At 50.5% G+C, this 12,868-nt stretch overlaps 1 protein-coding gene and 1 pseudogene across 1 annotated transcript; both read right to left on the bottom strand.

Moving 5' to 3' along the window:
• Positions 1–5,591: 5,591 nt before the first annotated feature.
• LOC132432892 (protein SET-like) lies at positions 5,592–7,015 on the bottom strand (annotated as a pseudogene).
• A 1,941-nt stretch (positions 7,016–8,956) lies between these two features.
• On the bottom strand, positions 8,957–12,417 carry TMEM42 (transmembrane protein 42). Its single transcript, XM_060022325.1, has 3 exons — positions 12,197–12,417; positions 10,201–10,347; positions 8,957–9,583 (listed from the first exon to the last, which is right to left on the bottom strand). The coding sequence occupies exons 1-3, from the start codon at positions 12,386–12,388 to the stop codon at positions 9,443–9,445; spliced, it is 480 nt and encodes a 159-aa protein (XP_059878308.1). The 5' UTR covers positions 12,389–12,417; the 3' UTR covers positions 8,957–9,442.
• Between the last annotated feature and the right edge of the window lie 451 nt (positions 12,418–12,868).

Raw genomic sequence — 12,868 nt, 5'->3', positions numbered from 1 at the left:
CAAAGCCTCCCTCTGCCCCGAGTGTCCAGTTTTCATTTTCGGCTCAACTTGGATGAATCTCCTCTGCCTCCTGTTCTCCACGGCCACCCTGTTCACCACAACGGAACCCAGGCCTCCCTCTTGTCTCCGCGTGTGGCACTTTCCGGTGCCTCTGCCACATATGTGTCCCCCACCTGCTTCTTTTCCCTGCCTGTTTAGCCCTCGCTGGGCTCTGCTCAGATGCACAGGCTCATTTGCTTTGGGCAGCCAGTGCCAGCGGCTTAGCCTCTTTTCTCTCACCTGGAAGAGGCAGATGCCACTGCCCACCCTGCCAGCTGTCGGAGGACTTAAGAAAACGTTGGTCAGGTTATGTCATGACCTCCGGGAACTCCCTACTGCTCTTGGGATCAAACCCAACCCCTCCTTATAGCCTGCACATGGTTTCTGTGCAGCTTCTCCAGCCCGCCCAGTCCCCTCCCTCTCCTCCCTGCAATGACCAGCCTCCGGTCCTCACACAGATAGTTCATGACAATGCTGATGGCCAGTGTGGCCTCCCTGGGGGTCACACACTGTGCCCCCGCTGGGAACCCTGCTCTCAGGTCTTTAGTGGTGGCTCCTGCATGGGGTGTGGATCCCATCAGGGAGGCCACCTCCCAAGAGAACCCTCCTGCGTTGCCCTGACCCTCTTGCTTTGGTTTCTTGGGCCCATGTGTCCCTGTCTGAAATGACCCTGTGCTCTTGTTGGCTTCCTGTCTGACTCCCTCCACTAGAACGGGCAGGTCTGGGAGGCCAGGCACTGCTTTACTTGTGGATTCCTGGAGCCTGGGATGTTTCCTGGCACACAGTAGGTACTCGGCATTATTTGCTGAGTGAGTGGGTGAGTGATACAAGGTAAATGTTCGTGAGAGGGATGCACGTGAAACCGGGGGCACTATATATTCCCTGATGTTGGGGACCGTGACGTCCTGTCGTCCATGCTGAGCAGGGTGCCCTCAGCCCAGAACATAGTAGGTACTTATCTCGTCTTGACTGAAGAGAATGGAGACCGTTCTGACTGTAAGGTCCACCAGCACATCTGAGGAGACCCTCTGCCTGTCCCTCCCTTGGAGAAGGAATTAAAGCTCTCTCCCAGGAAGTGGTGTCATGTACCCTCTTGTAAAGCTGATCTACTAAATCTATTTATAAAACTTAAAAAACGGCATTAAAGAAGCAAGACCCTCCCCCTTATCCCATTCCCTGTCACCAGATCTGTAGATCTGTTCCCCTAATTGCACATATGCCCATAGCCAATCATAACCAGCAGCTGAGCCATTTCCATTATCTATTACCCTAGGTGTGGTGTTTTAATCACTATTGCCCACTTGCCTCCAGCCCACACTTCCATGGTGTCAGCAAACCTCAGCCCTATGATTCATCTCTAGAAACATCCCAGACCCTTCTAAAGCAGCTGCCCAGCTGAGTCTCTTCTCCTTTCTCTGCCCCTCCCCAGCCATCCTCCAGCTCCTAGCCAAGGAACAGGAGCATCTGAGGAGGGAGGACTCACCACGGGCCAGGTCTCTCCCATCTCCCACTGCATCCTCATTGCACCCCATATCACTCCCACTTTACAGATGGGGAAACTGAGGACCAGGGAGGTGAAGACACTCCTGGCTCAGACTTGAGGATCAGAATCCGCATGGTCCGGTCCCTGAACCCCATGCTCAGGTGAGCTGCAGGTGCGCTGTCCCAGGCCTGCAGGGCGCCAGCCACAGGTAAACACCAGGCCTCACCAGAGCAGAGTTTGCACATCTGGAACTGCAACGTGTGGTGAGGAACGGCATCTCCTTTTTCAGGAAGTCAGCATGGAGAAACTTCAGACCTGTCAGCAACACACCGTGTGGAATAAAGAAAGAAAAGAGAGGAAATTCCAGGCACTTCGGTAGTTAGGACTCTGCGCTTTCACTGCCAAGGGGCCGGGTTCAATCCCTTGTCAGGAAACTAAGATCCCACAAGCCACACAGCGCAGCCAAAAAAAAAAAGAAAGAAAGATAAAGAAAAGAGAATGTTCATTTCCCCCATTGTCTCTTTTTGGCTCCAGAATCTGACATTGCGGTGAGGTAGAGCCGGGCAGAGCTGGGTTTCCAGCCAGGCGTGGGCCTCTCTGAGACTCAGTTTCCTCACCTGTTAGATGGAGGTGAACATACCTACCTTGTGGGGTTACACAGATGAGCTGAGACAAATGGGCGTTAAGTGCTCTCAGCTCAGCACTTCTGTTGTAGCCCATCAGGTGCCACCTCTATGTTACTGAACCAGGTCCACTAGCCCAAACGCAGTAAAGCCAACCTACTGACCCCAGGTTGTGGTGAAGCAAAGTACAGCGTTTCTTGCCAATGTGCCCAACCTGGGTCAAGCAAGAATAGGTAGCTCATACTCAAAAGACCCAAACTCTCCGATGGCTTTTGGGGGAAGGGATTTTAAAGGCAAGGTGAGGGAATTCCCTGGCGGTCCAGTGGTTAGGAATCCACGCTTTCACTGCTGAGGGCGCAGGTTCAATCCCTGGTTGGGAACTAAGAACTAATCCCACAAGCAGCATGGCACGACCAAAAAAACAAAAGGCAAGGTGAGGGAGAGGGTTGTGAGGTGTGCAATCAGCTTGTGCACAATTCTCTGATTGGTTGATGGGGAGGTATGAAGGTGGTATCACGGGGTCAGTATTATCAATCCTCAGCTCCAGCTGGTCTGGGGGCTACGTGCTGGTGTCAGCACACAGTTAACTTCTTCCACCTGCTGGGGGTTTTAGTATCTGCAAAGCTTAAGGAGGAACTAAAGGCCCTTGACTTTCTTTTACATCTCAACTATTATTATTTTGTCTTGCTTGACTCTTGAGGCCCCGTGACCTCACCCATATGAGGCTGGCCATTCCAGTTACCACCAAGATCAACTCTAGAAGAGCTGGACTAACAGAGCTGTTGTTTAATTGAGATAATGTGTGAGGAAAGGCTCTGCACCACGAATCTCTCAGTGCCGCCAGCACCTGGCACACAGTAGGGCCCAAACCACGGAGGCATCACTGACTTCTTCCTCTCATAGGCACATCCAACTCATCAGCAAATCCTTTTGGCTCTGCCCTCAAAGTGCATTAGAGTCTGATCACTTCTTATCACCCCCACTGCCACCAAAGGCTCCTCTCCCTCATCTGCAGTGGCAGCAGCCTCCTGACAGGTCTTCCTGCTGCTGCCCTTGCCCTCTGTAGTTTGCTCTCAATGAAAGGGACTCCTTTAAGATATGGCTGACCAGCTCTCTCTTCTGCACACTTACTCAAAGTCCTTTCAATGATCTAAGACAGGCCCTGCATTATCTGTGGTCATATTCTGATGTGGCAACGGATATGACCAAATGCACAAGCAAAAAAGGAATGGATAAACTGGACTTCATCAAAATAAAAACTTTCATGCTTTAAAGGACAATATCAAGAAAGTGAAAGAGACAATCCACAGAATGAAAGAAAATATTTGCAAATCATATACCTGATAAGATACACTTGTATTCAGACTATTTAAATAACTTTTTCTTTTATTTAAAGAACTTTTACAACTCAATAATAAAAATATAAGAAACCCAGTTTTAAAATGGGCAAAGGCTCTAAAAAGACATTTCTCTAAAGAAGATACACAAATGACCAGCAAGCACAGAAAAGACGCTTGACATCATTAGTCATTATGGAAATGCAAATCAAAACCACAATGAGGTACCACTAAGATGACTACAATAAAATTATGGACAATAAAAATTGTCAGCAACAAGGTGGAGAAATTAGAACACTCGTATTTTGATGGTTGGAATGTAAAATGGCGTGGCTGCTTTGGAAAGCAGTCAGTTTCTCAAAAAATTAAATACAGTTATATATGACCTAGCAATTGCACACCGAGGTATATACCCAAAAGAACTGAAAACACAAATCCACACAAAAACTTATACACAAATATTCTTTTTTTAAAAAAATATTTATTTGGTTGCACCAGGTCTTAGTTGCAGCACACAGGCTCCTTAGTTGTGGCATGAAAACTCTTAGTTGCGGCATGCATGTGGGATCTAGTTCCCTGACCAGGGATCAAACCCAGGCCCCGTACATTGGGAGTGCGGAGTCTTAGCCATTGCACCACAAGGGAAGTTCCCACAAATATTCTTAACAGAATTATCCAACAGCCAAAGTGGAAACAATCCATATGTGCATCACAAGATATATTGATAAACAAAATGTGGTACATCCACACAATGGAATATTATTCAGTCATAAAAAGGAATAAAGTACTGATACATGTTACAACATGGATGTGCCTTTTTTTTTTTTTTTTTTGCGGTACGCGGGCCTCTCACTGCTGTGGCCTCTCCCGCTGCGGAGCAACAGGCTCCGGACGCGCAGGCTCAGTGGCCATGGCTCACGGGCCCAGCCGCTCCGTGGCATGTGGGATCTTCCCGGACCGGGGCATGAACCCGTGTCCCCTGCATCGGCAGGCGGACTCTCAACCACTGCGCCACCAGGGAAGCCCTGGATGTGCCTTTAAAATATTGATACTATGCTAAATGAAAGAAGCCAGACACAAAAGGCCATATGTTGTGTGATTTTATTTATATGAAATGTCTAGAATAGGCAAATCCATAGAGACAGAAAGCAGATTAGTGATTGCCAGAGGGTTGGGGGGAAGGTGGATATAGAGTGACTGCTAATGGTGTGGGTTTCTTTTTGTGGTGATAAGATGTTCTGGAATTAGACAGTGGTGATGGTTCAGAACTTTGTGAATATAACAACAAACTACTGAATTATACACATTAAAAAGAAATAAGTAAAATTCTAAAACCAGAAAAAAAGATAGTAACACTGACCTATCAGGCCATTGGCTGTTAACCTGGATGTCAAATTGCCGGCTCCAGAGCATACAAACTCCAACCCATCATCCAGGGTGCACACCAGACAGACAAATTCAGATACGCAGTTCATTCTCTGATCAAGATGTGACACCTCTGCAATGAGTAAAGGGACACAGTGAACACTTCCCCATCTTCTTGGACGGAGACACACACCTCTCTACTTTTTGAAAAATGACAAACCTTCCTCTTAGACAAACATCTCATTGTGTCCCGTGGTCTCCTGCAGGCACATCTGTTGAGTGTGAGAGGGTCTGGGTCAGCAACAAGCACTTTGTGTGTGTGTGTGTGTGTACACATTTAGTTTTATTGTAACAAAGCAACTTGTACACTTTTAACGTTTAAAACTGAGCATCATCTTTCCAGTGAAACAAAAAGAAAAAATTTTAAATAAACAGGAACAAAATTACAATAGAGAATGTCAATTGCAAATAAGATCCTACAGGTTCTGCTGATTCTCCCATTGAGTGACAGGGCTCAAGTCATCTTTAGGAGAGAATTTTATTTTAAAAGTGTCATCTTAAACTGCAAGGATGTCCCTTAAACATCACAATTAAACATGTCAAAGGAGAGACCATGCTGTCAAAATGCCCACTTAACCCACCCAAACATCTCAAACCCACCCTTTGCTGACCTTCTATAACCCCATTTTTTAAAGTTTTTTTTTCTTTCTTTAAACAAGAGAAAGTAGACGGATACATGTTGGTAAATGCTAACTGTCCATATTCACATAGAGACACAGTGTAGTCTCTGAGCCCAATCAATATACAGAGACAGGAGGAAAAAAGCTAGAATTCTATGCATTACTACACAGGGGCCTAGCACCCTCCAGCTTCCAGCAGAGCTAAGGGAGCAGAAGGTTTTTCTTTTTTCCCACAGAGCATGGTGGTATTGATTCCATAAAGTTTTTGTTGAGACAGGAAGGGATAAAAGTGAACTTGGAACAGAAAGGGGTAGAGATTCTTTTCCCACTGAATTCTGTTCAAGGTATTTCCCCCCCAAATAAGTTGTGAGCCACAGTATAAAGAAGAAAAGAGACCTCAAAAACAGGGTGACTGAGCACAAGAGGAGGAGGAGGAGAAAAAAAAAAAAAAAAAGACTGCAACATGCTCCCAGGGACTGGAGAAAATTTAAAAAGGAAGGTTGGAATCCATCAGTGTTCCATTAGTCATCTTCTCCTTCACCTTCCTCTCCTTCCTCCCCCTCATCATCATCTTCATCTTCTTCACCTTCAGCCTCATCCCCTTGTTCATCAATATCTTCCAATCCTTTTTCCTCTCATCATCATCATCATCTTCTTCTCCTTCCTCATCATCCATGTCCGGGACCAAGTAGTACTGTAATTGATTTGGCCAAATATCATCTTTGATGACCTCTCCTAACTCATCTGCACCTGCATCAGAATGATCAGTAAACCAGGTGAAGAAGCTTTCTGGTTCCTCATGCTCTCTCTTCCTCTGGCTTTATTCTGCGTTTGACTTGAACGTTTTGTCAGATCCTTTCTGGATTTCCATTTGATTTCAGTGGACTTTGAAGATGGATCACCACTCTCATTCAGATGAAATTCTTTGGAGAGAACTTTATTTTCGAAGTAAGGGTTTTTATCAAAATAAAAATCTATTCTGTAACCTGATTTCGTATCTTCAAATTCTGTCACTTCAACTCTTGTCAAATAATGCAGCGCCTCTTCATCCTCCTCCCCAAGCAGTGTAGACACTTGTGGATGGTTAACAAACGTTGTTACCCCAAAATTTGGGATTTGGGCGATCAATTCCAACCTCTTCTGAAAAAATGGTTGCTGGAGTTTGTTACATTTCTGTTCTACTTTCAAAATCTCCTCACTGGCTTGTTCCTTAGGTCTGTCTATTTCATTTTGTACTTCATCAATATGTTCAATTGCTTCTTGCTGTTCTTTTTCTGAGGTCTCCTCAGCCGCCTCGTCCTGGTGCTTACTGGCTCGCTTTCCCTCCCCCTGGCTCGCACGCTGCCCTCATGGCCTGATGACGCGGGAGGGGCTGGGGCAGCATGCTGGGCCCAGCCCGGGCTCCTGCTTATGGAGGGGAGGTGATGGCGAGCGGGCAGGCGGCTCAGCTCCCTCCCTCACTCTCCGTGCTCCAGCTCGCTGCTCCATCTCCCGGAGCCGCCTCCTCCTCCTCAAGCATCTTTATGTATCCGGCAGGCGTCTAGATGGGGGGCTGTTTCCCCTTGTGACAACGTCTTCTCCGAGGTGGACTTCTTCCTGCCCTTTTCATGAACTGCTCAGGGAGGCCAGGCCACCAGCTCTCAGCAGCCTTCACGTCTGGCCTTGGATGGGTGCCTGACTCACATATGTGAACACACCCTGCAGAGCCTTGAATGGCCTTCATCTTCCTCACTGGTAGAATAATGGGATCATATTTGACCAGGGAGATATGAAGAGTGTTCCAGGGAGCATCACCTTCAGAGAGGTAGGAGGTGAGACTTGGGGAGTGCTATTAGACACTGTAAAACAGGCTCCTCGTCCACAGGACCTCTCCGGGGCTTTAACTGCTAAAGTGGGAAGCAGGATGTTTATACGGATTAAGAGGCAAACCCTGGAGTCACACAGTGATTTGGGCATTCATTAGCTGTGTGACCTTGGGCAAATGACCCAATCTCTCTGAGCCTTAGTTTCCTCACCTCTAAAATGAGAGTAACAAGAGTACCTCCTTTGGGCTTCTTCCCTGGTGGCGTAGTGGTTAAGAATCCAGCTGCCAAAGCAGGGGACACGGGTTCGATCCCTGGTCCGGGAAGATCCCGCACGCCGTGGAGCAACTAAACCAGTGTGCCACAACTACTGAGCCCACGCGCCACAACTACTGAAGCCCACACGCCTAGAGTCTGTGCTCTGCAACAAGAGAAGCCATCGCAATGAGAAGGCCGCGCACCGCAATGAAGAGTAGCCTCCACTCGCCACAACTAGAGAAAGCCCGCAGGTAGCAGCGAAGACCAATGCAGCCAAAAGTAAATACAATAAAATAAATTAAAAAAAAAAAACAAACCTCCCTCCCAGTGAGGCTGGGAGGCTTCAATGTGTCAAAGTGGGGCTAGTCAATTACCATTCTGTGAATCACCGCTTGGCCTTAGCCCCTGTGGCAGCTCAGAAAGAGCAGCAAATTGTGCCCGGTTGGATATGAAGGAGGAGTTTTCCAGGGACAGGGGAAGGAGGAGGGAATCCAAGGCAAAGGGAAAAGCAGGCACAAAAGCATGGAGGCACGACTGGCTGTGGTGGCCTTAAGAACTGCTGAGATGCAGACATGTGGGTGACTCAGGCACGGTGAGTGGGGGAGGGAAGGAGGCAGCAAGGGAGCAGCTGGAGAGGGGGCTGGGCCACAGCGAAGTCACTGGGAGTCACAGAACAGCTCTGGAGAGCATCCGGCCACTGCCACGAGTAATGGAGGACAGCAATGAAGGTGCTATGTGCGTGGGGAGGAGGGCCCAGCTGGACACGACCCTTCTCTCCCCCAGCCTCGTGGCTAAGAAGGCCCTCTCTCCTGCAGGGGATGTGAAAGGAGACCTCCTGGGGCCGGCAGTCAGGCTCAGGAGAGCTGAGAGGGCTCTCAGACAGCCAGGGGAGCCCCGGGGAACTGGGGCAGGTGAGCATCGCACTTGAAGCTATGCACGGGGAGAGGATGCAGGCAGCAAACAGACTGTTTTGAACTAGGAATTAGATTCATGTGGTGTAAGATACAAAAAAGCCACGGGACCAAAAGGCAGAAGAGGTAACATGAGGGGGTGGGAGCAACCTCTGGGCCAGTTTCCTTTCCTAATAAGTAAAATAAAACTAGGCCCCCAAAGTGAGGTCAAGCCTTTCTCCTTGGGACCAAGAGAATGGACAGATGCTCCTGAATTTGAAGAGCACCAGCCTGCGTGAAGTCAGGAAGGAACCACGCAGGCAGAGAGCAGTCAAGCCCCAGGTCTGGAAGCAGCGGGAGGAGTTTCAACTCCCCCTCCAGGAATTGCAGCTCACCCTGGTTGCTCTTACTCCAAAAACTTAGGAAAGGAAAAAAAGTAGGAAAGAATTAAGATTCCACACCTGGCAGTTTTAACTTACAAAAAAAGTATTTATTAATCTAATTTTCCTTCTCTTGCCATAATCCAGAAGCATGACGCTGACGGCCTGATATCAGTGTGAAGTTGTTGAAAGCCCCACCAGTCACTGATTCCAAAATTCCATGACTGGCCTTTGTTAGGCAACAGGACTGCAGTTACAGCATGGTTTCAAGTCCATACAGGAAGCCCACCAACCCCAGGGTCTCCCACACCTGCCATGGCTCACTGGGTGGGTTGTGGAGCGTGAGAATCAACAGCACCGAGCAGACGGACCGAGAAGGCTTCGGGCAGAACACTGCTGCGAAGCCGGAGTTGTCCACCCACAAGGCTGTTCGGTCACAGGCCTGGTTCCCTGCGAAGCATCTCTCTTTGGCCGAGGGTCAGAAGGCTGCACACCCAGATCGCCCTGAGAAGCAGTCCCCACACGCCAACCCAAGCCTGAGCCGCCATCACTGTCTTTCCAGCGGGTCCGCCCAGCCCGCTGGTGCTACTGCTGCTTGTGTGGAAGAGCCTTCCTGGGTGGTGGGAGCTCCCTGTGGATCAGGGTGAGTCCGCAGAGGATGAGGAAGACTCCTCCCCACCACAAGACCTCCTGGCACTCTCCATACAACACAAAACCCAGGAAGGCCTGCAGGACAGAGACAGCTGTGAGGCTGGGCAGGCACGTGCCCACAGGATGCGACCACGATGGGTGGGCACCACCTGACTCCCCTGTGGCTGAGTGCCCTCCTAGGGTGGGAGGAAAGGTCTGGAGCTGGAAGTCTTGGGCCTGAAACCCATCTGTTACCTTCAGCATATCTCACCTGGAGAAGTGGGGAGGGTGCCTCCTCACAGCATCGGACCCAGCAAAGTGCACAAGAAAGCCCAGCAGAGGCCGGCAGCCAGGCCCAGCACACAGCTGGTCCACCAAGTCCTCCCTGCCTGGACTGCAGGGCTGAGTGGCTCAGCCCCACCTGGGAGAGAAGAACCTCGACCCTCCACATCTCCTGCCTGAGTTCACAGACCCCTGAGGAGCAGCAAGCAAGTAGGCTTTTGACAGTTGGACTTCATCCCCATCTAACTTGAGAATTCCTCCAAGTTAGAGATTAGAGGGGCAGCCACCGGGAGTCAAGACACAGCCCAACCTCTGCTTCAGTTCCTGGCCCTTCTCCTATGTAGAAGCAGGGGTTGCCCAAGGACAACCCACCCAGAACCCTCCCAGAGCCCAGGTTTGGGACAGAGAAACTGTACGCTCAGGCTACTCACCGAGCTGAGGATATTTGAAAAAGTCACTGTGACAGATGCAATGGCTGAAGACATGGAGAAACTGAGGCCCCGGCTAAAGAACGTCCACATCAGAGAATTGGTGGTGGCCATCACAATAATGCCTAAGACGCAGAAGCCCACGTTCACCTGCAGGAAAAAGTGTCACTGCAGCCACGGCCAGCCCTGGGCAGCATGACCGGCAGACCCCCTCACAGCAGCCAGGGTCATGGTTACTGCTGGCAGCCGGGCCACCACAGCCTGGGGGTCCTCAGAGCTTTCCTGCACAGGGCTTCACTTAACCCTCAGCAGGGCGCACACCCATTTAACAGCTGAAACAACCTCTATTTGGCCATCTTGCCAGCCATGTGACCTTGGGCAGAAGTAAAATGCGAATCCATACCAGTTATCTTCTATTGAACACCAGTCCCTTATTGGCCTCACAGTGACGAGTGCATGAAGTTCAGTCTCAGCAGGCCAAGTGGTTATTGCTCAGTCTGAGGGATGAGTAAATCAGGGGCGGAGTCGTCACTTCCCGGGATCAGGTAAAGCATGAATTAGTCGTCTCCCCACCCCCACCCCCATTCTGTGAAGGCTAAAACCCACTCAGGCCGGTCCCACTGGGCATTCTTGAGCTTTTACTCTGTACCAGGCCCTGTGCTAAGTGTTTTAAGTACATTTTCATTTATTCCTTAACTTCATTTTACAGATAAAGAACCTGAGGCATTAAGTAACCTGCCTAAAACGCCACAGCTGTGGGGAGCCGCCAGGATTCAGGCCCAGGAAGTGTGGCTCCATGATCTAAACTAGGACACAGCCATGCCTAGGGAAACCACACGGGGGACTATTTGACTGGTGACCCCAGGCATCACTTGGAGAACTTGCAGATATTTTTCTTTTTTTTTTAAAGGAGAGCACTGAAAGAAGAGAGGATCTTTAGAAGCCTCCTACACAAAGGATATGCAGACCCCTTGTTTGGTTTTGAGTTATAAACCTGCCTGCAGACAGAGCTGCTTCTCCTGGGGATGGTGCCCATCTACACCTCATCCTCTTACTTCTCATCAGCAGGTGAATATACAGAGTCTTAAGGATGGAGTGTCTCTGTATAATTTACACAGAAGCATTTTATGTGCCAGTGCCAGCCTGCTTATGTAAAGGCTTATGACGGTCTGATGCACAACTGAGAAGACTAGAAAAACCTCATGGCTCATAGTCACTCATCTTACTTTGGACCACTTACTCCAAGAATTACACCCAACAGGATACCAACCTCGAGCATGGCAGCTCCCACTGGATTAGCTTAAACCTAAAGAATCAACCTGTCTACTGTCCAGGTCAGGGCCTAACCCTGGGTTGCAGATGCAATGAAATCTCTTTAACAAGCAGAAGGTGGCCTATACCTCGCGATGGGAGAGGCAAAGGTACGCCTTTAGCAGACATGGGGAGGCAGTTAAGGAATTCTCAACATCGGGGTTATGTCCAGAATGTTTCTCTCAGTCTCCCTTATACCTAGGATATCCCAAATTCCCAAGTTTCCGCCAGCAGGGGAGACCAGTCAAAACAGCCATTAACTACGGAGTTAAAGAGATGGGCAACAGGTGTCTCACCTTTACAGTCACGTGGAGAGAAATGTTCGGGCACAAAGGGCTTAAAATGAGAGGTAGAGAGTGGATGTGGAAGGTGTGCGTCTTCCCCGAGAGTGAACTAGCCCAATCGGAGGGCAGATTTTAGGTCCCAGATAAGGGTACAAGCCTCAGTCCCCGAAGTCTCTTACCACCTACAATGGACGTGGGCTGGGCGTGATATGGAGTCGAGGGATGCCTTCCTGCCCACGCTGTCAGTAGTGCCCGGCTGCGGAGTGGGCCAAACAGGCCAGCGCGGGTGAGGCGGCCCCCCTGCGCTCCCAGCCCCGCTCCATCCCGAAGCCCCGCTGCCCCGCAGCGCCCCTCCTGCCCCGGCCCCACCCGCCGGCCCGCCGCAGCGGCGCCCCCGGCTCGACCTCGCTGCCGAAGGCCAGCTTGGCGGAGGCGGCAGCCAAGGCCCCGAACGCGCCGGCGCACAAGCAGTTGAACACGCCCCAGAAGCGGCGCCGCATCGCTCCCGCCTGGAGGTGCGGGGGGAATCCGGCGGAGGCGTCGGGGTAGGCAGCCGCGCACACCCCTCCGCCGCCGACCTGAGGCCTTCCTTCCATGGTGCCCGCCACCACCTCTCCGTGCGCCAGCCGCGCCAGCCACCGGCTGGACCGAGATCGCTCCGCGATTGGACGGCAGCCTCACGTGACGAGACGCTCACGCGAGAGGGGTGACCAATTGAGGCTCCGCGAGGGCCTCGAGGGGCGGGGCCGCCGGCCGAGCCAAGGACAGCCTTCTCCCGAGGGTGGCCGGCTTTCCGTGTTACGTTTAGGCTTTCCGAGGAGCACTGTCGGACCGGTGTCCAAGGCGGACTGGTACTGTGGTTGCTGTTGTAGAATAACTCTTCGCTGCCTAGCAGTTTCAATCCTTGTCACTCGGTGTGGTCCAGCATCAGCTTCCCGTGGGAATATGAATAAAACGCCCAATCCCAGGCTCCGCCCCACATCCATTGAATTAGCATATGCATTTTAGCAAGACCCCCAGGAGTCTGGCCTGCACCTTCTAGTTCGAGAAGCGCAAAACGTAGAGATACTTTGGCA

This window comes from Delphinus delphis, chromosome 10 (assembly GCF_949987515.2).
Source record: "Delphinus delphis chromosome 10, mDelDel1.2, whole genome shotgun sequence".
In the NCBI taxonomy this organism is placed as follows: Eukaryota; Metazoa; Chordata; class Mammalia; order Artiodactyla; family Delphinidae; genus Delphinus; species Delphinus delphis.
This window is presented reverse-complemented; position numbering and strand designations above follow the sequence as displayed.

Coding starts and splice junctions, on each gene's coding strand:
- TMEM42 (XM_060022325.1), bottom strand. CDS start 12,388: ATGGAAGGAAGGCCTCAGGTCGGCGGCGGAGGGGTGTGCGCGGCTGCC. Junction 10,348..12,196: donor AGCTGGCCTTCGGCAGCGAG/GTCGAGCCGGGG, acceptor TTTTTCCTGCAG/GTGAACGTGGGCTTCTGCGT. Junction 9,584..10,200: donor TTTCAAATATCCTCAGCTCG/GTGAGTAGCCTG, acceptor TCTGTCCTGCAG/GCCTTCCTGGGTTTTGTGTT.